The sequence below is a fragment of the Typopeltis vanoorti genome, chromosome 10 (genome assembly GCF_054136105.1).
Source record: "Typopeltis vanoorti isolate ZY-2024b chromosome 10, IOZ_Tvanoo_1.0, whole genome shotgun sequence".
NCBI classification, from domain to species: Eukaryota; Metazoa; Arthropoda; class Arachnida; order Uropygi; family Thelyphonidae; genus Typopeltis; species Typopeltis vanoorti.
Window position 1 is genome coordinate 30,794,014 of NC_143558.1, and position 25,864 is coordinate 30,819,877.

Here is a 25,864-nt window from a genome sequence, read left to right on the forward strand (position 1 = left end):
CATTCCAAACATTCCATTTAAATTGATATGTCTACTTATGTAATATTATTGTAAACATTTGCGAATGCTGCTTTAAAGCGCTGCCATGACTACCGCTGTCATTTATAACAGACAGCCAGCGCTCAGCAGGCGAGTTAAAAAAAGGAATACACAAGACGTAATATAAAAGGCTTAGACTGCCTTTCAGCTTTAGTTTTCATTTTGTAGCAAGAACGATTGCGTCATAAGCAACCAACTGGAGCTGAGAGTAGTTATTTTCGATAGCAGTGAAGAGTCGTGTTGAACAGTTGCGCGTGTTGTCGTCTTTTAACTTGAAAAATTGGCGTTTAGTTACATGGAAGGAATTGTTTTTATAGCATTTTTATTTTGCGGACTTCTCGTTTGTGCAGCGAACATGAAAAGTATCGTTAAGCAATATGAAACAGTGAAACTTAATTTTCGGAAGACAACTGAAGGTGCTATAATGTCGTGCACAGCGTTTGGAAAAGAATTCAATGCATTTCTTAAAAGAGTAGATCCTTCTGTAGGTCAAGGTATGATAGTGGAAGTTGCTGGTGAAATATTTCCTACAAAAAATCGAACATATCAGGAATACGAAGGTCACTTGGCAGATGAGTCTGACTCTCTAGTTGCAGGATATTATGGAAACGGCATATTTACTGGGTATATTAGTACACCCACGGAGACTTATTATCTTGATCAAAAGGACAGACTTTTTGAAGATTCTTCCGATCCTTCCGATCCATACACTCAAATTATGTATAGAGGTAGTGATCTCGATACGGAAGAGTTATGTTATGAAGGTAAATTTGAAAATGGGACATGCATGGACGCACCAATCGGGAAAAGGAAACGAAGTGTGGAAGCAGATTCTATCTCTCCTAGCACCCGAGGAAGGTAAGTGCGATTAGGTATACAGATATACAGAGTATATATATATATATATACATATGCCTCCTAAGTCAATAATGGCACGATACTTCAAGAGTTCAATAAGTGCGGTATAATTTAAAATTTAACACACTCAAAACTTGCATATGTGAAATATAACATATCAGATTGTACTATTTTATATCTGGTCATTTGGAAAACTAGTTCTGTAATATTTAGGTCGCTTATTATTATTATTGGTCGAATGCGTTTCGGCAGTTTGCAATATTTCGATATCAATGCGTGCGTATAAATAAATTAGATTATCGTCTGCTATAGCCAGAGAAACCTATTTGTGGTTGTAATGGAATTTCTTTAAAATATTTTGACAGAGAGGGAAGGATATATACACTTACAGCCATTTTAATTAATGAAAATTTCCCATACTTGGCAGTTAAATATTTTCTTTATTCATTATATGTGTTATTTCAGTTAATAACGCATATAATGAAATTTCAATTAATAATTGCGATGCGTTGTTACTTTGAATTTGTGATCCCCAGTTGTACGGTATATGGACATTACAATTTTATATGACGCCGTATCAAATATCAAATTGGGTGAGAGTAGAAAGTACATATACTAAACTCTTGATTTTCTAAAGAACGCTAGATTGGGCCTTACCTGTCACTTAACATCTTTTATAAAAGGATATGTGTGTGTGTGTGTGTGTGTGTGTGTGTGTGTGTGTGTGTGTTCACAACGTTACTTATTTGCGCGAGCGTATTGTTTGTAAATTCCAGATATTACAGCGTAGCGGTAAACGGCATTACACATCCCCAAGCATATTTTCATTATATCAGAAAAGCACTTTTTTATTATTATTAAAAACATTAGTTTTCACCTCTATTAGATATTCTGAAACTTTATCCTTAAACAATAAAGACCAGCCGAATGCTCTCATATGGAACAGCTGTGAAGGTTGTGTAAGCTGCTATCACTTCTTTATGTAAGTTCTACTACTGTGTAGTAATAACATAACGCAATAACAATAAAATTATTGTTATTGACATAAATAAATGTTAACAAATACGTTTATTCGAATACATATAATTTTCGATCGATGTATAGGTCAATGTGGAATTACAATGCTGGTGATTATGACAAGCTGAGAAGTCAGCTTTCAAAAGTGCTATGGCATGAGAATTTTAAGGGGAGAGATGTTGATGGTACTTGGGAGATTATCAAGGAGAATTTAATGAAGGCTGTATCTGACTGTATTCCCAGAGTCAAGAAGAGGAATCAGATAGGATGGATGAATAATATTTTTAAGCAAGTGTTGTAGATAAAGAGAAAGTCGTGGTATAAGTATAAAGAAAAAGGTGATGATCATTACCATAAGCAGTACAAGATACAGGCAAGAAGGGTAACCTGCATAGTAAGGAAGGTTAAAGCTAATTATGATAGGAAGCTAGCTGATGAGTCCAAAACAAATCCTAAAGAGTTCTTTCGCTATGTGGCAAGTAAAAGGAGGAATAACTTTGGAAGGATGACTTTAAAAAATGTTGAGGGTAAGGAAATTACAGAAACTAATCAAATAGTTGAGTTGCTTAGTGATCATTTTGCAACAGTGTACCATCTGGATTGCGATATTGCAGTGCCGGACGTGTCATTGACTGATGAGAGTCTAGTGATAGAAGAATTTGAGGTGCTTAGTATATTACAGAACCTTAATGCTAACACTGCCATTGGGTTAGATGGCATATCAGCCCATGTTTTGAGGGAATGCGCAAGAGAATTAGCACCTCCTCTAACTTGGCTGTTTAATTTAAGCCTCAGTTCTGGTAAAGTCCCAATTGAGTGGAAAGAGGAAAAAATTATTCCACTACATAAGGGGGAAGGGCTCCAGGACTGAAGTAGCAAATTACAGACCAATCAGTATATCGGGAGTGGTGGTTAAGGTTCTGGAGAAATTGATAAAACTTAGAATTCAGGACTGGGTGGACAGCAGTATGATACTTTATAAGGGTGAAGGGTAGATCTTGCTTTAGCAATATGCTCACTTTCTATAATGAAGTAACAATGGAGTTGGATAAAGGAAATGCTTTTTCAGTGATCTTCTTAAACTTTGCAAAGGCATTTGACAAGATTTCACATGGAACACTATTGCATAAATTGGATATGGATTCGAGACTAGTGATTTGGATTGGAGGGTGGCTAGTGGATAGATATCAAAGAGTGCTTTATGGTGGAGCGGAGTTCAGTAGAAGGCAGGTGACTAGTGGTGTGCCTCAGGGCTCAGTGTTTGGTCCTCTGTTATTTAAATTGTACATCAATGATATCGGGAATAGTTTGAAAGGAGATATGCACTTGTTTGCTGATGATGCAAAACCGGGAAGAGCGATAGTTAATTCAGATTATGTGGATATCTTACAGGATGACAAATAGGCTGATGGTTTGGACCAAACTAAATGGCTGCCAGTTTAATGTGGCCAAGTGTAAGGTGATGCACTTCGGAAGGATGAGATCACATGCTGTTTACTATATTGATGGAATTGAACTGCAGGAGGTTGATGAGGTTAGGGACTTGGGAGTTATTCTGGACAGAGAACTTAAGTTTCGAGGGTATATTGCAAAGGTTGCCAAAACTTCACATCAGATTACATGGTTATTGAGGAACACACTAACAAGCAGGGATAAGAAAGTGATGTCCCACTTTATAAAGCATTAATAAGACCTCATTTGGACTATTGTGCACAAATTTCTTGGTGATGGAAATGGTGGTGATTCATAGTCGGTTACGAAAATTGTTGCAGGCCTGTGGTATGTCTCCTACGATGATAGATTGAAGGTCTGTGGCTTCAAGAACTAATTGATAGACGTATGAGAGGAGATATGATAGAGGAATATAAATTATTAAAAGGGTTTTATAGGATTGATACTGATAACCTTTTTAAGACCAGTGAAGGAAGGGAGAGAACGAGGGGTCATCCCTGGAGATTGTGTAAGAGTGTGGTTAACTAGGGTGTTAGGACTAGATTTTTTGCTTGGAGGGTTGTAAATGGGTGGAATGCGTTGCCAGAGGTGTTTGTGAATGCTTCATCTGTGAATGAGTTTAAGGGGAAATATGACAGGTATTGTGTGAATAACGATTAGTATGTCAATGTATGTGTAAATTAGTATGTCAAAAGACTCATCGTCTCCCGCGATGAGTCTTTTAACTCCATGGAGGCACTTTACATAATAATAATAATAATAATAATAATAATAATAATAATAATAATAATAATGATGATGATGATGATGATGATGATGGCTTTCTATTTATTTTATCAGGCATGCTCTGCACTTCCTCTAGTAAGAACCGCCGAAAATTTTGGCGTTTACTGGTTAATGTTACCTGTGAAAAATAATATATATATTATTTTTCACAGGAGATCGCTTTTCTAGGGAAGTTGGGTGATGTAAGTTCTTTTAGTTCAGAATTATGTCCGAAACAATTAACTGGATTATAAGGCCATGAACCCAATGTATGATGTCCATTAATTGCATGTATTCTTCAGGCGTTTTGCTTGTTTAGTTTAATGAAAAATCCAATATTTTGGAGGTAAAACTCTGCCTCCAGTATGATGTACTGAATGCATTCTCGATACTAGAATTTCTTATGGGATTTATTGTTTATTTAAATTTAATCTCCCCCCCCCCCCTTGGATATGAAGTTACTGGCTGATTTAGTTGGATGAGTGAAGATATAGTTGTTCTTTCTTTCACATATCAAGGTCTTTAGTGCTTAATTCTGAATTTGTATTAAATAAATGTTTGGAGACCTCATTTGTAAAATAATCACTACTCATTTCGGTACACAAATGGGTCTAAGATAAAAAACAACAACAAATAAGTTTGGTATTTCTGGGAATTCCATGTTTCTTCCGTTAGCTACATTCATGTATTGCTCTTTTCAATGGGAAACAATCTTCTAATTTTTCAGATTTATTTCTCTATTTCTTAGTAAAAGTACTTTCATTTTGAATACAAGGAAAAGAATGTTAGTTTTAATGACACTCCTGCCTAGGAAAGATTGTGTAACCCATAGTGCTATATTTGCAGCACTGGATGTTCAGGGATTTGGTAATCTCTAATTCCTACTATAGAGACTAAACGTGATTTTCACGAGCTACTTGAGGCTTCCAGTAAGCAGCAGAGTAGCGTGTCACACCCTGAGATTAAATTTATGTAAAATGGTTTATGAAAATGGGATACCTATTATTTAGTGAAATTGCGATCGTTTAAAAAAAAAAACGCCTTTTTCATGATATTTTCTTAATTTTTAAAACATTAATTCCAGAAAAATCATAAAAGCCCAAGAACAAACCGAAACGATGTGTTTTATAGAAAGGGAGAAATATCACGTAAACGGGTTACTACGCTAAAATCTCCATCTGCACTCTAGCAATCCACTTCGAAACTTTCAACCATCAGGAAGTAGACACATCTGGCCCTGCGCTTAATCATTTTATTAGAAGGCTATCTCCGAATGTACACAGTCGAGGTCGATCATTTCATTTATCTTGAAACACAAAGAAACTTAAATCATCACTTAGCACAGATGGATACCACTTGAAGAAACCTGGGTGTACAGAAAAAAAAGCATATTTCCAGCGATGTCCTCAAACCTCTTTTTTATGATATCTCTAAAATTAAACTCCAAAGATCCTACTCTTGAAGTATAACCAACATACTTTTCAAAGATTCGTTATAAAATTATGGACGAAATTATTGTTTAAAGCATCAATGTCTTTCCAGGAAAGAAAAAAAGCCAGTATTTTAAACCCGTCACGTTTCTGCGGAAGAACGACTGTTTTAATTAACTGTCACTATTTCATTTTTAATTTAAAATTAAAACCGAATTGTCGTGGAAGATTGAAAGAGCTTCTTGCTTGCATGTTGTTATCCCAGCATTTTTGCTTATATTGGAAGCATCTAAAAAAAAAAAAGTTTAATTAAAATATTGGTGGTAGGATACTGTATTCTGTATTTTATGCTAAGTGTTGGTTTCAGATTACAAGAAATAATGATGCTGAAAAGATGGAAGGTTATTCAAGTGAAACCACATGACATTGACATTCGATTGGAATACTGTTTCAAGAGCTTTGTTACTGTGCAGTAGCTGTAATTGAGAACCCCTTTTTAACGACGCATTTAAGTGAACTTTGTTAGGTTACACAGCTGTATGCTTATTTTGCTGTGCAATAATAACACTCTTCTGTTACTTACTTCTAAAGTTTAAAGTTAAATCAGCTGCACACAATCTCTGACAAATCCTTGGATACAGAATGACAAATAATCAGATACCCTTATTAGAAGTATCATATTGCATCATTAAAAGCATCGTTATTAATCATTTTAATGACACGGATCGCTTGTATATTATATCCAGTATACTGTATATGAATATAATAATGCCTAACATGTTTAGTATTCCAAAACTAGGTGAATGAATTTAATAAAGAACTCATCATATTTATTCATTTAATTCTTTTAAAAAAGAATATGTAGTACTTTAAAGATACCATTTATTTCATGCATCTGCTTAAAAGTTATGTGTTTATGGCGTAAGTTGAATTTCAATGCCGGAAACGGAGAACATATATTTTCTTGACAATGAAAACTATTCTTCCATAACACCTGGTAGTTGCAGGCCATCATTGTGGGCATGGAAATTCTTAAACGTAACTTTACACCACTTATATATATATATATATATATATATATGAACAACACCAGAAATCATTGATCAAATGCACGATATGGTATTGGATGACCGGCGCGTCAAAGTGCCTGAAATTACTGAGACTATAGGCATTTCAAAAGAATGTGTAGGATACTGGGCGATTGCCGCGAAAGTCAAGTAGCATTGGCGACATAGACTTTTCAAAACGAGTTCGATGTACTGAGTGCGATATGTATGCATGGCGGAATGTAAGAGATGTCTTTGTGGAGAGGAAGAGAATGAGCGAAAGACGAGAGAAAATATGGATTTGTTGTAAGTGCGATATACTGTTGGATCACGATACACAGAATGCGAAACTGACTGAAAAGATAGTGTACCTGAAAGAAACGGAAATGAAACGAAAGATAGAGAGACTGACGAAGTGAAAGAATGCAGGGGTGTAGAAGTGAAAGTTTCGAAAAACCGAAATGAAAAGAAAACGGGAGAAGCTGAGGGAGTGAGAGAATGCGAGGATGTAGAAGCGAAAGTCATGGCAAAAGTTGCGAAAAACGGAAATGAAACGAAAGCAAAAGAAACTGAGGGAGTAAAAGAATGCAAAGATGTACAAGCGAAAGTTAGTGATAAGGGGGTGAAAGAAAGTATGAATGAGGAAAAGGAAGTAAAGTGCGGCCGAACGAGAGATAGCGAGATAGACAGTGAAATTGTCGGAATGCAAGATTTAATGAAACATATTGGAAATGAAAAATGAAATGAAGAATGTGTTGAGTGATGTTAGGCGTCTAGTGGAAATTAATGAAAATATGCAAGAAAACAGAATGAAAGAATAAAGAGTAAAAAGTGACGAGTGATTCCAGGATAGCAGTATATGGAGACTCCATAATGAGAGGACTAGTTACTGACAGAGGCCATAAGGTCTGCTATCCGGGTGGGAGAATTATTACGATAATTAAGGCGTTGGACATGAGGAAGAAACGAGCGAGAGAGTTAGTTGTGATTGTAGGGACGAATGATCTAACTGGACATAAGGATGTGAGGACGAATATCGGGATACTATTGAGAAGAGTGAAAGATAGCAGTGTAGTAGGAAAGGTTGTCAGTGTGTTACCTAGGTATGATGATGGTGAATTGCGACGGAGAGTCAAAATCATGAATGGTATGCTGGCGAGGTGTGTGAGAAGAACGGAGTGGAGTTTGTGGATGTATGGCATGTGTTTGAGGGAAGAATGGAGAGGGAAGAATGTGTGGAAGTACAGTATGTGATGCGTGCCAGAGATCAGAAAGAAGAGATAAAGAGAAAAATCATGAGAGTGGTACTGAAGAGAGAGAAGTGCTTGGCAGTGGAAACAGTAGTAGTGTGAGAGAGGAAGAGAGAACGGGAATGCAAGAGGAACAGGGAAACGGGGGAAACTCGGGTGGACAGGGAGACATGGCATAGAGAAAGTGAATGTTGAAAGTGGTAGTGAATGTGGGTATGAAGATGGAGTATATTGTAATATGGGTGAAAAAGTGGAGACTGAGCATATATATATGGTAAGTGGTGATAAATGTGATTTGGCAGGTGTAGTTGAGAAATCACAACCAACATATGGCTTGGATAGGACTGGCTATAGACCTAAAAATGAACTGTTGCGTTTGTTTACAAATGCCAGAAGTATCAGAAACAAAGCGGATGAAATGGTTTCAGTGATTGAGTTTATTCACCCTCTATTAATTGGAATAAGTGAAACATGGTTGAATGATGGTGATATTGTAACGGGAATCAGTGGCGGATTCTCCATGCTTGCTGTGCTTGCTGCGCAAGCTCATTAATTGAGAAGTAATATTTATTTGTTAATAAATGCATGCATTTATAAGCATTCCATTTAGGCTTTTATTTTTGTAGACAGGAGACGTTTTAAGCTTGCGCGGCAATAATTGAGCTTTGCGTTTTGTATCGAAGGCCGACACTAGTCAAGCTACCTTTGCTTGCTCGGTTGTGGGAGCATCCAGATCCTCGCTTCAGCACCGTGATTTCATGCGCGCACATAGCCATTTCCGCTCCCTCCACGTCATCTCACCCTGTTGCTTAAACACGGGCCATACGAAGTCAAAGTAGCTCTAGCCAGTGAGCTTCGGCTAGCCTTTACAAGTGTTGCTTGGGAAAATTAAGTTACAACCAACTTTTTATGACGATGTTGTTGACCAGTTCATAAAGAACTGTAGGGTAGAATTTGTATTCAAGTAGCTAAATTGAAAAAGATAGAATATCATCTGTAAAATAAACGTTGTATTTGTATGATTAAATGTACATAAATTTCTAAATACTGTACATAGTTTTAAATGGTCAGTAATTCATTATTCCGCTAATCAGACTTCAATCACACCTCTCATTCCCTGAATGATAACAAGAGCAAGCGTGAATTTCAAGACCAGCATTCGCCCGTGACTAGAATAGAAATGGAAGGGCACGGTATTTTTCGTGAGGATAGAAAAGGCAGGAAGGGAGTGCTGTTGATGATAGCAGGGGAATTAAGTCCACGTAAGGTAGACATGAAGGTGCGAAATAGTGGCAGTGGCTATGAGGTAGTGTGGTGTAACGTGAAGGTTGAGAGGAAGATATTTAGTTGGATGTTACTATGGGCCTGGGAATGTGAAAAGTGGTGATGAAGAAATGTATAAACAACCTGGATTAGTGAACAAAGGAAGGGGTATAGATTGGAATGAAGAGATAGCATTTGGGAATCTTGAGAGATAACTATCTCAAGTAGCACGTAAAGAAAGGCACGCGAGGATCAAGAGTTCTATATCTCATCATTTCATTAGAGGATCTAATTGTTAGAAGGGTTTCACATGTTCCTCCAGTTGGTGAAAATGATCATGAAGTAATGAGCTGCGTTGTGGCTAATCATATGCAGGCTTTTGCGAGGAAAGGATATATGTGAATTATAAGGCTGGTGATTATGACAAACTTAGGAGACAACATCGAGCTAACCAAGGAACGAGAAATTGAGCGGTAAAGAAATAAATGCTGCATGAGAACTTACAAAGAAATACATAACAGCATCAATGTACAAATGTATCCCAAAGGCCAAAGGCTGAATACGGTACGTGTGAAAAGGATGAATGTGGAGCTTAAGCATGAAATGTGTAAAAAGAAAGTACGTTGGAGGAAGTAAAAGATGGATAATGATAATCAGTCACATTATAAATATGAAGAACAAGCCAGGAGAGTGACTCAGTTAGTAAGGAAAACAAAAGTAGAGTTTAAGCAGAAATTGGCAAAACAGGCTAAGAAAAACCCTAGAGAGTTTTTTAGATATGTGGCAAGTAGAAGGAAGAATGATCATGGAAAGATGAAGTTAAGGGATGAAAGTGGTAGAATGCTAACTGCTGCAAAAGACATTGTTGAGGTATTCAGTGATCAATTTATGAGGGTGTTTCATCCTGATCAGGGTGGATTCATGAGGAACTTAAGTGCAGAGGACATAGGAGAGGATAGCTTAATTGTGAGTGAGCAGAAGGTATTTGAGAAAATAAATAACCTTGATGTTAATAAGGCAATAGGATTTGATGACATATCACCACGCATCTTAAGGGAATGTTCCAGGGAACCGGCAGTAGCATTGGCATGCCTGTTTAATAAGAGTTTTGCAACAGCACAGGTTCCAAGGTAGTGGAAGGAGGGTAAAATTGTACCACTGCATAAAGGCCGTGATAAGGCTGTGGCTTCAAATTATAGGCCGGTCTGTATATCGGGAGTTGTGGTGAACATTCTAGAGAGATTGGTGAGAAGTAGGATACAGAAATGGGTTGATAATAGCAGTATTCTCTGTGTTTATCAGCATGAGTTTGTTAAGAGGAGATCATGTTTTTACTAACTTATGTACTATAACAAGGTGACAAATACCTTGGACAAGGCAGATGCATATACAGTGGTGTACTTGGTTTTGCAAAGGCTTTTGATAGACTGCCACATGACAAGCTCTTAAATAAATTGAAACAGATGGGATTGGTTAACAGACTTTTCTGTTGAATCAGTGACTGGCTGTCGGATAGGTATCAGAAAATTTTATATGGGGGGTGCAGTATCTCGAAAGAGAAAAGTCACCAGTAGTGTGCCGTAGGGATCAGTTTTGGGTCCATTGTTGTTTAATTGTATGTTAATGATATTGGGTTGTGATTAACTAGTGATATCCAGCTGTTTGCGGATGATGCAAAACCGGGGAAAGCAATGCACAGTCAGGCTGATGTTAATGCCTTACAAGAAGACTCGAATAGATTTTATGAATGGAGAAGGTAAGTGGACCTCTCAGTTCAATGTTGCCAAATGTAAGGTTTTCAGATTTGGTAAGCAACGATGGGATCAAAGTTTCAGGGGCCACATTGCACAAGTTGTGAAGACATCACATTGAATAATGGCAATGATGCGGAGAACCCTGACATGCAGAAATACAGAGGTTATTATTCCATTGTATAAGGCCTTGATCAGGCCTCATTATGGATTATTGTGCACAGATTTGGTCGCCGGGTTTTCATGGTGACGAAGATATATTGGAAAGGTTACTGAGAAGATTCACAAAGGTAGTCAGTGGTCTTTGGAATATGGAGTACGAGGACAGATTGAGAGAATGTAAGTTGCAGAGCCTCGTGAATAGGAGAAAGAAGGGGGGGGGGATATGATTGAAACATATAAGCTGGTCAGGGCTTGTTATCAGGTAGACATGGAAGAGATTTTTCATAGAATGGGAGAGGGGAGTAGAACAAGAAGCCATTGCTGGAAACTGTATAAGGAGGGTGTGAGCAAAGGAGTGAGAAAGTTCTTTGCATAGAAGGTGGTTGGTGAGTGGAATGCATTGCCTGAGTGTGTTGTGGGCACATTGAATCCATTTAAGACGCGGTTGGATGAGATGTATTCAATAGTGAGTACCTCCCACGATGAGTCTCTGACTCCATGGAGGTCAAATGTTAATAATAATAATATATTTTGCATGAAGAATTGCATATGAAAGAGATTTGCACAAGATGTACTTTTGATCAAAACTTATCAAAAGATAAGTTTTGATCATAGCAGATCAAAAACGAACTCGCATGAAAATCTCTGAACCGTGCTTGGAGCGTTTTAACAATAATAAAACTGATTTTGTGCGTCTATTTATTATTATGGATGAGACTTGGATTGACCATTACACACCAGAATCCAAACAGCAGTCAAAACAGTGGACAGAAGCCGGTTGTTCAGCGCCAAAGAAGACAAAGTCGGTTCCATCAGCAGGAAAGGTCATAGCATCGGTGTTTTGGGATGCTAGAGGCATTTTGTTTATTAATTATCTTGAAAAGGGTAAAACAATAACCGGGGAATATTATTCCGATCTTTTAACCACGAATATTATTCCAGTCGTTTCTCACGAATTTTTTCATAAAGACCTGGTTTGCAGAAGACAAAAATCATCTTTGATCAGAACAATGCACCTGCCCACAAAAGTGTTTTGGCAATGGAAAAATTAAAGGATCTGCACTATGAATTGCCCCTATTCCCCAGATTTGGCTCCCTCTGACTTCTATATCTTCCCAAAACTTAAAAACTCTTCCTCGCTGGTTAGCGTTTTTCTTCGAATCAAGAGGTAATTGCAGCTGTAGAGAGCTATTTTGCAGATCTTACTGAGAACACTACAGGGACAGGATATTGGCGCTGGCGCATCGCTGGAATACATGTATTAGTCTTAAGGGAGATTATTTTGAAAAATAAAAATAATTTTCGAAATTATAAATTCGTTTTTTTTCATTGTTAGGCCGAGAACATTTCAGACCACCCTCGTATATACATATATATATATTTTTTTTTCTACTTTTAAAGCGATCTGAATACCATTAGAAAACTTCTATTTTTCACCTTGCCTAAAAGTTTTTTACACCAACGTGAAATTTTAATTGCATACGAGATACAAATAATCCGGTTCAGAGGTGATAAGGAAAGTCGTCAGCTCAGCCTGATATTCTGGAAAATCGATCTATACCGTAAACATACTAAATAAGATGGATTCCTTTACGTTCATTGGATATGGGGGCGTTGGATGCTTCTCACGAACAGTTTGTTTATCACATCTCAATGATGCTTAAGGAAATTCAGATTCGGTGAATGGGGGAGGGCAACCCGCTAAGATAAATCACTACCATGTTTGTATTGTTGAACGATATGTACCAGGACATGAAGCGTTATCCTGTTAGCAGCATCCATCACATCGGCAACGATATTCAGGACCGCATCATTCATTCATTGCTCTACTAGCATCAGAAGAAATAAGAACTAGAAATCATCCCTAGATCATGATTCTATCTTACCACTTTTAATTGTTGTAACCCAGTATGATTGATACATGGCTTCTTGTTGTTACCATTATATTCTTGTCCTGTTCGCATGAATAATAATCAGGATTCGACACACCATGCGATTCACTCTTCTATGCCCAGTGTTGATTTATTCCTTTTCGCGCTTTAGCCAGAACGTCTTGTTTTTGTTGGACAAGTGCAGCACCCTCATCGATTCTCTGCTGTTCAGGACCACAGATAGTTTCCAATTGACAGCCATTCGGACACACCTTCCTGTACCGCTCAGTAATTTTACCATCTATAACGCGCGTCTGCTGTAGATTTTATTAATCATGTGTCTACCTCTTACATCGAGCAGTTGTTTCCAGCCAAATGACCGACAATTTTGTTAAAGAGTTTTAACAAACAGAAAACATCGATGATGCTTTCTGTTTTATGATGCAGCTCTAGTTATACCCGAGACATTGCACGTAGTATACATGGCAGGATATCGATGGCACTCTTTTTACCAGCTCTGTGGTTCTAGTATCTTTTGCATTCGAAGCCACTTTTGTCCATTATCACACACCTTAACGTAGATTTTCTCTGCCTGGAGATCTACCATCTGATATTTATCAAAATGTGATATCATATTTGATATTTATCATAAATATTATTTGATATTTATCAAAAGCGTGGAATATTCCTGGATGAGTACATGCAAATAACGATCATGCAAGTGATGTAGGTGGCTGATATGGGAAGTATGTATATAAGGAAGATTTCAGTAAGCACAATTTTGTTTCAAACTGAAATGGTGCTCTTTCAGTGACTGTCCAAAACTGCTCAGACAGCCCGAAAAGGATATTAAGAAGCGTTGGATGTCGCTATTGTCCGTTTTTATTGGATGGAAGACCATGGATGAAACGCTACAATAGCCCTGCAAATGCTGTGTTAGGGACAGAGAGTCCTGTCACATACATTTCCTGCTGTAACAAATACGGAGCCAAATGGAGATCATTTTGGCGAGGTCCCTAATTTAAGATAATTAGGTATCGAGAATATATGCCATAAGATCATATAAATATTAAATAGTATATTGGTTGATTATACTTTAAGCAAAGAAACTAATAATAAATCAGCTAATGTCTTTTATTTCCTTTATAGGGAGTAGGCGAGGGTTAAAAAGCTTATGGAGACTGAGTGGGTAGTTCAGTCTCCATTGGTAGCCAATCAGAGATAGTTGGCCCATAACTATCACTAATTATAAGCGGCCACTGATGATTAGACGGACAAAAAAAAGTGCTGCCGTCTCTTGTACCTAACTCTAACAGGACGTGTTACTGTCTGAAATAATGTGAGTTCTATAGTGGATTTTCTTGCGTTTACGGGACGAAAAACCCGAGTTTCAGGGAGAAAACACCCGCTTGTCTGTGTCAGAGATCGACTAACTAGGAAATTTCTTGCTTTTGTTCAGCAATAACTTACAAACGTTTATCAAATTTTTAATTTCTTGCTTCATCACATAGCACGGGGCTCGGTTAGACCCAATCGATCCACTCAGCTTAAGGTTGGCTGCTCACACAACAAGTCAACCCAGAAAAATGTGGAACGAAGTGTGACAGAACATGTCCGTATGGCCCTGATCATTGACAGAATAGCATAATAGCGGTTAAGAAGTAAAGTTAATTTCTGATGAAACTTGTTAGAAGTCGTAGGAAAGGGCACCTGTGTTTTCACACATTGGTAAACCATATATGTATATGTTGACACCATGGTGTGTGCGTGTGTGGAAATGCACGCATACACACACGAGGCCATATCAGAGGCCAAATGCACAGGTTCACATTTGGCTTCTGATACCGCCAAACGTACAGCTTCACTTATTTTAACAAACGGTAAATTACTTCAGGGAGAAAATGTCTACTTATGTTCAAGTATGTAATTGATAATGGACATTACAGACTGGTAATACTATTTCTGAAATTTTTCTACTGGATATTCATATATTAGTCTCGCGTATGCGAAGAAATTTGCTGGAAGTAATTGATTCTGTGAAAAGCAAACGAAGAATTGCAGGATTTTAAAGTCCAACAGATGGGCTACAATTGATCTCATGCGAGAAAGGGTATGCTATATGAACTCACTATGTCAGACACGTCCGGAGTGGAGCATAACAGCAAATGATCGTTGAGGGTCTACCACACCTTTCCAGCAAAAGCAAACGGATAGGTGTACGGTGAGAGAAAAAATATCAGCAAAGGTCACATAGAGTACTGATTCCAATTCCTATCATTTCATGTAGATTGAAGAAGTATATGCCAACAATAACACAAAGTTACTATTGTCCGTGCAAAGCGGTATCAGACCGGCCATATTTTTCTGTGACTCTTTGACACCAATAGAGCACGGACCGAATGGTGCAAACCACCTGACCATGGTATTCAACCAAATACATCCATTTTCACGTGGACACTTCCAGCTGGATTACGCGACTTGTCATTGGGCCCGAGTCTTCTAGAAATGATCGCAGGAACATGATAGTTCCTTCCAATTCGAGCATATTTTATGACGTAGTGTAACGAGGTTCGTTGGAGAGATACATAGCCAATAAATCTGATGGAAATACAAAAATCATCATTTCTGCATGGTGGACATGATGATTTCCTAAAACTTGTGAAGTGTTTCCTGAACCTCATCGATTCCATTCTCCAGTATGAAGGTTCACGTTGGCCATCGCCATTAGTGGGATATCTCTTATAAAATTATCCACTCAATCTACGTAGTTACAATATATTGCAGCAAACATGTAAGATCTATTTTAGTACAGCGGTTGACTAAGGATGAAGTAATCAGAAGACCAAGCACTGTACTTTTTATGCCACTTCAGGTCTCCACTAAGGTGGGTGATGGTTTCATACGCATGATTTCATTTGTCACCTAAAAAAATCTACTAATAAAAACATAATTCAGTTTTGAATTTTAAAAAAAATGAATGAATAAATAAATAAACTAATAATTAAAACAGTAAGAAATGACATCAAGAGCTGGGAAATAGTGTATATTTAGAAATATATATATATATATATATATAATATTTATATATAACATTAATATAACATTCAGAAATCACTGTGATATCAGAAGTGTGTGTAATCTGAATGTAGAGACAAGGAGGAACACGATAGCGTGTATACTGTTTACTGAAAATATCCCCAACCCACTTTAGTGCATTGTTATATACCCAATTGCGATTAGAGAGCTATGTAATTAAATAGTTGGTGGCTCCATACCGCATACGGATGAATATGGCGACATGTGCCTTTTAGTTGAAAAAAATTGGATCGATTCTAGTCGCTGACGTTAGGAACTTCATTTCGAAGTAAAGCGATGGTAAGTTAGCTAGTGTGTTAAAGGTGTCATAGTTGTTGCTCCCCGAAATGAACCAACCGGCCTATTAAAGATCGCCATCGACCGTTTATAGGTCGGTACATATAGTCTTCATGTGGCTGGCTAGAATTGGCTTGCAGTAGTTTAAGGATTAAAGGGATCCTACATATAGGACAGGGAATACCCAGTTAGAACGTGATTCAGGGGTACGGAATAAATCTGACAGAAGAAAATCGGGATGCTGATCAGGGACCATAGTAAGAAACTGAGATAAGATTCCCATATAAAATATGATAGCGTACGTGTATCGGTTTAGCCACAGTGGTGATTAGTCAGTATATATAGCTCACCTCTGTATGATTATTATTATTATTTCAGCATTGAATTAGTTGGTTTCAGAATTGCAGCTGAGGTTTGCTTTTGCTTCGGGTGTTCCAGTTTTCCAGCCTCATAAACACAAACCGACCTTGAACAAATTTGGTATTAGTTTTAAATTCAGTTGTAAATATGAATTCGGATAATTGATACGGTTCATGATGTAGCCATCACCCTGGATGCTTATGTCTCATGGAGATGTTATTATTATTATTATTATTATTATTAATGACGATCCTTTCTTTCATATCCAGTGATCAGGGACTGGCCCAGGGATATATATATATATATATATTTTTTTTTTTTTTTTACAAATGCCCCCTTACAAATAACTAACTATATTACGCAGTTATTGACGCGAAGAAGGTAGAGAATCTTAAAGTAAGGTATTCAGATTTTGGGATAAAGAGGTGATGATGACAATTGATGAGGATATATACTTTGAATTAAAAGATAATGGGAATATACCTCTGTGTACAGTATAGCCACACGAAAATGTATCAAAATGTGCACAGAAGTTGTTGGGTGGCAGAGCTTGTTATGCTGTAGCGTTACCATGATGGATCACCATCTCAGAAACGGTGGCTCCTCTAGCAGCCATGAGAAAGTTTTGGTTGTTGAGCAATGTTTTCACCCCATAGCCGAAAGTTTAAAGTTTCATAGTAATTCGCTAATAAAGCAAACGGTGATTTTTGCTCATGAAAAAGAGAGATGAAATATTTCTTGGCCATCTGACAGCTGTTTCTTCCAGCAGTTGACTTGTCTATTGTTTGAAAGAAGTACAATATATACATCGGCTGAAGGCCACGAAGAAAGTGATGAAAGCTTTTGCTTCCCTTTTCAAGAAATAACAAATGCAACAAAGAAATCTGACCATCTGGGTTATGGGAGACAAATTCAAGAATTGGTAATACAAAAATTAATTCAGTCATCATTATAAGTGAAAAAATAATAATTAATAAAAATGGAATAAGTCTATTCAATTATGTACTTTACGATAAACGTACGAACACATTCTTTCTACACAAAGATTGTCATAACTATTTTTGGATTGCAAGAGAACACAGGTCAATAATAGCCTATATAATAGATAACGAATCAGAAAAATATGTTCATGATATAAGGTTTTATAGAAGCTTTGGATTGGAAACCGACCACTTCCTGTTAGTCTCATAAATTTGATTTCCTCCACGATGTTTCTGAATAATAAAAACAGAAATTAAGAGAGGTTTCTTTAAAGTCAGTCTCTGAAAACAGTGTTTCTCAAACTCTTCTGGCTGCAGCCCACTTAGACAAAGCACATAACTCAGAATCCCACTAACTCCATATCCCATTCTTTACCGATAGGTCATGTTTTATCATCAGAGGCGAGGAGCCTTCATATGCCTAAGTGCAAAATTGTGAAGTAGTTGGCATAATACATACAACATTAATATTTTTCATTGAAAAATTAAGTCGGTTGGAGGATAATTAGGATAGAAATGAGATATATTGTGAATTATATGAAAAAGAGAGACATAAGATATTTAATTGTTTATTCATGTTCAAGAATTCAAGTATTTAAGTTTGTATAAAAAATACAATATATATATTAAATATACTAATTTTTAAGAATGACACGTTTTCTTTTTTTTTTTTTCTTTCTTCGTTGTGAGACATCAGTAAACTTGTGTCATGTTCCAAGCTGGAGCATGTGGAAAAATTATGCATATTCTTATATTGAGATTAAACGAATTATATGAAATAACTTTTTTAATTAATAGGATTTTAAATATATTGTATTCTAAACTGTATTTTATTTACTAATAAAATTCTATCTCGGTCCCCCCCCCCCCCCAGGATAACCACACAGCTTTTAAAACTTAAACTGAAGATCATTAAAAATTTACAGAAGATATACATATTAGTGAACCAACTGAAGAAGACTGGTTCAGAATTTGTGAAATATTAAGGCAACATTAAAGCTTAGGCAAAAAGAAGAATTTTTATCGTAAAAGAGGTATCACCTAAACTTGTAGATGATTAAAGATGATTTTAGATCACTGTGCTTAAAATGTAAGAGGTGCGATTTCTCTTCGTTGAAAGTTATTGATGACTTTGTTCCAGTCCTCCAGAAATATATTCAAAGTCAATTTACTGTATCTTGCAATGTTCATAGTTCGCTGTAATATAACTAATTGTTCTAAGTTGGACAATAAATATTACTGCGTGCAAACAGTGCTAGTTATGAGGGGATGGGAAACGAAGCAGAAACTCTTTAAATGTTTAATTTTTCTTTTTTAAAACATTTATATTATGTTCTCGTGATAGTATAAAAACTTATAATTTTTAAAATATTATACTGTGATAATCCAGTACAGCTAGCAGGGCTGCATCTTTTCAATATTTAGGTAAATTATCATATATGAATACGAACTTTTCCACCTAATTTATTTAGATCGTTATTATCTAATTTAATAGTCTTCAAGAAATATATCACACTTATCAGTCATTCATTTCAAGATAGTGACATTTAAAATAAAATAAACAAAAATACTCTAATTTCTTTATCTGAAGAAAAGAAAAGAAAAAAAGGTGGTTATTGGTCTTGGATGACTGGCTACAACCTTTTTTGTAAAAGTTCGATATGAGCTTCGAAACTAGTGTAAAAAAATTGAACATGCGAAGGCACGGACAACACATCGTCAAAATCGCCTCAAAGATTCGTCAAACCGATAATTATGAATCTGTCTACGCCATCTGCAGCAATGATGACGAATGTGCAGAATGGCAGCCAACCAATTTCTGAAAGTTAGAATGTTACTACTCCCTTTTGGGAATTAAAAGATATTAGAAGATTTATTTATTTTACCAACAGATTCTATCGTATTATAAACATTAGCCTATGTCTTCTTGTATTGAAATATCAATAAACACACTGTTATAAATACACTGTTATTTATGATGATAAAAACTCACTTAGTAACTAAAATCGTATTTGAAATGGAATATGCTTAAGCTGTGAAAACTAGGATCATATAATAGAGGTAAACTTAACACGCAATCAGCAAGATTTTAGTATCACATCATCAATGTTGATGAACGCTGAAAACTCAAATTGCAAAGACAATCCACCCTCTCCCAAAAAGAGAGAGAGAGAGAGAGAGAGAAAAAAAGCATGATCTTGAGCAGTTCCAAAGATTGTCATGACCTTAATTACGAGGTAAAATTATGGTACATTCAGAAGTAGTTCAACTGATAAAAAAAGGAGAAATAACACTGTTCGTTGTGATTCATAACTTACAGATATGAATAGGGGAAAATATGTGCAGAAATATCCAGATCACTTTGTTGTGTACCAGCTGATAAATATCTGATAATATTGTTGTGTCTTGTCTCCAAAAAGAACTTCATTTAATATTTATGCGCGCTGAACATTTTTTTTTTTTTTTGAATAAAGTGTTTTTTAAGAAGACTAGTCTTTCATCACATCAAAGGCATCTAAAATGAATTTAGCTGAGATCTGTCTTAAGGTAATTTATACTTCTCATCTTCGGGAAGAGTTAAAACTTCGGTTAGGGAAAGACAAGCATTTCGAACTACACTACAAGAACTGGCTGTCATTTTGGAGGAACAGGCCAAAATACAGCTCTTTTGTCTGGTTATCGCTGGAAAGCCTGTCTTGGAAAAACATCTTTAATAACAGCTAAATGTATATCAATGTTTGGGAAAATTAAGTTTTTTTTTTTTTTTTTTTTTTTTTAAGACACCTTACCCAGATAAGATTTGCAACATAGTATATATTCAAATTTGCCATTTCTATATAATTCACTAATTATTATGTAATAACAGTTAATTTGCAAATTTTAGAATATCATTATTTCTATTTTAGTTTTGATTGGATAATGTGGTGGCGTAACTATAAATTTTATAGTTTATAGTTTTATAAATTTTATGGTTTCATCCTCCCTCCTTGAAACAAGCTTTCGATAGTTTTGTTTACATCCAGTAACTTCTTTGTTCAGCTAACTCCTGTTCTCTCCCACAATTGTGGAATTTTCGTTATGGTTGCTATGCCCGTACTGTCAAAGTTTCATATTATATTATCACCGAAACCTCATAGTTTAAAAGGTGCTGATTTAGAATATTTTTCCATCATTATTTTCCCTTTTTTATTTTTATTTTAATTTTTATTATTTTCCAGGAAAGTGAATTTGATGTTTGAGAAGTGGCAACGGAATAAACGAAGACGAAGAATGCTATTGCAAGATAGGGGACAAGCTTAACGAGGATTGCTCCGAGTATTAACATCTAAGCGCATATGATTAATTAAAAGTGCCTCTTTCTTTTGTACTAGTTAAATCCAATATTATCATTCCATTTTCTGTTTTATGCTTTAGAAACAATATACTCACCATTATATGATAACAGTTGTCTTTTGAAAGTATTTCAGCGAAATTTCTCTCTCTCTCTCTCTCTTTGAGAACTTCATTTAAAAATAGATTACAATAACACACACACACACACACACACACACACACACACACACACACACACACACACACACACACACACACACACACACACACACACACACACACACACACACACACACACACACACACACACACACACACACACACACACACACACATGATTATTCTCGTAAGTGAGCAATTCTGTAATTGAATGTTTGATTAGGATAAATTTCAGTATAAAGACTCCTTTATAATCGACTTGAAAAGAAATATAAATAATCGCAGTATTTCGTAGCTTCAATCTACGTGTTGAAGCTACGAAATAGAGGAATCTTCAATAATAAATTTAATACATTCAGTTCATAAGGTTTAGTTATATTTTAGATCAATACATAAACAATAATTTGTATGTATGTATAGTATATTTTTATATTTTTATAATATAAGTAGGCTGACCATACGTACCGTTTTGAACGGGACAGTACCGTTTTTTTTTTTTCCATATTTACTGGCTGTACTGTCGTTTTAATAAAAATGTCAATTTTGTCCCGTTTTTAATAAAACCTATAAATATACTTTAATATTGGTCAATCATAAATTATTATTCATAACCTATAATCGTATATCAATATCATGGATACCAATAACCATGGAGTCGCATTGTTCGATACTAAATATCAATATCTGTATTCATTTATTCAGAGAAAATAATAAATACATTTTGGCAACACTTGCGTCTCCGTCTGTTCTGCTGTAGCGTTAATTTTTGTTTTGCCTGTATGCTAGCTGGTGGCATTTGTTATTAAATGCCAGTGGTTTAAATTTCATAATTTTTAAAGTTTTGAGTTTTATTTTTTAAAGCTTTAAGTCTATCCTTGCAATGTCAAAGAGGCGAAATTGCAGTTTCAGTGACGATCTGCAGAAAGAATTTAAATTTATTCAACTGGACAAGCTGTGTAGTGATGGAACAAAAGGTATGCCGACATTGTTATGTACATTTTTCCTTTGCTCATGAAGGCAGAAGCGACATCTACATATCCAGAAACATAAAGATGCTGAAAATACTCTGGCTTCAGTTAAAAGCATCAGCTCGTTTATGGTGAGACGTGATGGTGATAGCGAAAACGATGAAATCGCAGCAAGTAAAGCTCTTGTTGCTTATCATACTGTGGGTCACGACCAAAGTTTTCGAGCAAATGACTGCTTGTCGACATTGATCAGTAAAATTTATGAACCAAAATTTTCTTCAGCAAGTACCAAATCAGAAGCAATAATTACTAACGTTTTATCACCATACATATTAGGAAAAGTAAAACTTTTTTTTTTTTTATCGTCTTACTTTTTCGGGAATACAGAATATTACATACCGCTCCCCCCCCCCCCGTGCCGTTTTTGTCTCAAGGAAATATGGTCAGCCTAAACATAAGTCAACTAGAACCATGCACAGCAAGGTTCTAGTTGGCTGTTTTAAGAAAACTTACACTTTAAAAAGAAGAAAATCATAACTGAGCCACCAACATACTAAATTCAATATAACCACATTATTATGAACTTTAAAAGCTTATAATAGTAAAGAATAATAAGATATTGGACACTAAATAATATATTTTATATATTCATATTATTTCCAAATAATTCTGTAATTAAATAAATTTGTTTTACCTTTACAACAATAATTATAACAGCAATAATAATAACCATCTGCTAACGCCTTTTTTCTCCAAAAGGAGAAAGGCGAGTCGGTGAGATCTTTTAGCTCGAACTAACTTTTGAAGACTTGCGGGTAACCAACATTCAGACTTACCCCATCACAGATAGTTGATTTAAGACTATCAGTGATTTTAATTGGAATCCAGAGAAGAGAATACGGTAGACAACTGCTGATATATTGTGGTCTATAATATATTGCCTGCAGTAATGTGAGTTCTGCTGTCGATTTTCTTAAAGTTGTGGGTTTAAAAAACCGAGTTTCTGGAACAAACAATCCTATTTGCTCATTCCAGAGATCGACTAACTCCGAAAACGATCGATGAAAGGTTTAGGAAAAATGTTCCTCTAATCGCCGACTAGAATCGTACTTTCAGCTATTTTTCTTTGGATGGTCTAACGCCATGAATTCAAACATCATTTCCACAGGGAGACGCAGTTCTTTTTTATTTTATTTATTTATTTTTTTTTTGTGCCTATTATTCACGGTATTAAACTGCAGTTTGTTAGTTTCACAAAGTACCTTTGTCATTAATTTAAATATTTTATAAATGTGAAATATATTTAAGTTTCTTATTATTCATTATTTTATAAATTAAACGTATTGCTATTATTTCTGAAGTTGATGTCTACGTTTTTTGAAACATGTAAAAGCAAATAAAGATAATCGAGAAGGGTAATGAATATTGCATTTTTGATTTATGAATCGTTAGATAAAGAATCAATTGGGCTTTCATACTTTTACACTCTACCAAGTGTAAAAAGTATGAAGGCATTTCAAAATATAAAGTAACTAGCACTCTTATGCGAAGGACTTCAGTCACTTTTAGTATACAACACATACATAAAAAAAGAATGTCAAGTACCTATAACGAGTAAACGTGCCTACAGCACCATCGATTCAGTGATCCAAAGAGTTAGTAATCACCAGGAGCAAGATTGAAAATACACTTGGGGTAATCAAAACGTCTCAGTTCTAGCTTTATGCAGTTGGCAATGTATGAAATGGCATTATCATGTAGCAAGAGAGGCCTTCCAACAGAAATTTGAAGCATTTGCAATGAGTGGCCAGTCGTAACTGATCTAGCGTTTATAGTTAAGAAAATCAACAAAAAAGCACAACTTATGATTCCAGAATTACACTGTTCCTTACTTACTTGTTTCCCTCGCCTTCCTTTTTTTAAGGATAACATAATGGATGTTTCCATACACTTTAATCACCTAGCAGTATAGTTCAGCATATGCGATAACCTTCACATGCAAGATCACCATTCAATAGGTTTGCACTGCGCAAATCTGTTGATCACCTTTCCAATAGTCCTACGCCAACATCATAGGAATTTCATGTGGTCATATGAAGAAACAGATCACGTCTTCTGCACTAATTTAAACCTACTAACGAACATCCTGTTTTCAAGTGCAGTGCGTTGTTACTTCGCTTTTAAGAAGTAAAATTTAAAAAAGAAAAAGTATCTTCCACTATGTCTGCCCTGAATGTCTTGATTCATTGCTAACTGGAACGTAGCTGTCAGTGATGACATGCGTGGAGACTGGCTGCCGATCGATCTTTAAAATTGTAGGTTTAAAGAAGCTTCGCTTACACTCTTTGAAAAATAAAATGCATTAGAACATTCATTTATTTCTTTGTTTTTATGATACTGTAGGTAAAAAAACAAACAAAAAAACTCGATCTTTCTCGTGTCGCTTAAAATTCTCTGTCCCATTAAAAATTCAGGGTTAAAGAAGCTCTGCCAACTCTCTTTGTGAATAAAAGGCATCTTCCTCTTCATGTATATTCCTCAATGAGAGGGTGCAGCACCATGTCCTTCCAGTTCTCTCTGTTGGTGGCTTTCCTTTTTGTTTTTGCATAGCCATGTGATCCTGTCCATGATCTTATATATTCAAGCCATGTCCTTCGTTTTTTGCCTCTTGATCCTTTTTCCATAATTTTTCCTTCTAAAACTGTTAGTATTAGAAGCTGAACCTTTCAGTACATGTCCTGCCATTCTCATCTTTCTCTGGATCATTTCCTGTAATCAAGATCTCTGTGTTCTCTGTAGGACGTCTATATTTGTCACATGTTCTGTCCATTGGATTTTCAGAGCTCTCCTATAGCACCACATTTCAAAGGCCATTATCGGTTGCCTTACTCTCTTCTTGAATATCCAGGTCTCACTTCCATATGTGAAATTGGCCACACTAATGTTCTTATCATTCTTTTCTTTGTCTCGATACTCACAGAATTTCTGAGTAGATCTTTATTTTTCCAGAATGCGTCTTTAGCTATGACTGTTCTTATTTTTATTTCTTTATTTTGCTTTCCATCTGCATTAAAGTAGGTGCCTAAATATTTGTATTCTGTTGTATATTCAATTTTCATATTGTTTATAAATATTTCTGGTTCAGATCTGCTTTCTTTTGAGATTTTCATAAATTTGGTCTTTTTTGCATTTATATCTAATCGAAATTCTTTACCTTCTTCAATTAGTAGCTGCAATAATTTGATTAATTTGTTTCTGTTTTCTGCTATTAGAATAGTATCATCAGCATATCTAAAATTGTTGTATTTTATACCATTGATACTAATTCCTATTTTTTGTTTTTCAATCTTTTTCATCACTGTCTCACCAAAGGCATCACAAGATTTATTTATATTTTATTGAAGATATGGTAGTATACCCCCCCCCTCATGATACTCCAGGTAAAAAAAAAAAAAAAATCTCAATCTTTCCCCTTCTCTCACTCAAACCCGTCTTCATTTTTCCTTATCAGCAGTAAGAAGGCGAAGAAAAAAAATTTCAGGCTACTTTACATTTTGTAGAATTAATGATCCAGGAAGTGAAAATCATTACAATAATGGTGATGGGTGTCTTCGCCAATGACGATGTTCGAAAATAGCGTGATTCTAAAAGTTCGTTATGCACTGAAATTAAACTAGCAGAAAGAAAATAATGGTCAACTGATCGTGTTTCAACATATTAATACTTAATTTGTGATCTAGAAATTCGTTTTTGACGCTGTAAATATTAGACACAACGATGATTTTCAA

The 25,864-nt window shown here is 35.7% G+C and overlaps 1 protein-coding gene across 1 annotated transcript; it reads left to right on the forward strand.

Moving 5' to 3' along the window:
• The first annotated feature begins 176 nt into the window (after window positions 1-176).
• On the forward strand, window positions 177-21,838 carry LOC150102303 (disintegrin and metalloproteinase domain-containing protein 10-like). Its single transcript, XM_090399224.1, has 2 exons — window positions 177-897; window positions 20,835-21,838. The coding sequence occupies exons 1-2, from the start codon at window positions 335-337 to the stop codon at window positions 20,914-20,916; spliced, it is 645 nt and encodes a 214-aa protein (XP_090255350.1). The 5' UTR covers window positions 177-334; the 3' UTR covers window positions 20,917-21,838.
• The last annotated feature ends 4,026 nt before the right edge of the window (window positions 21,839-25,864 follow it).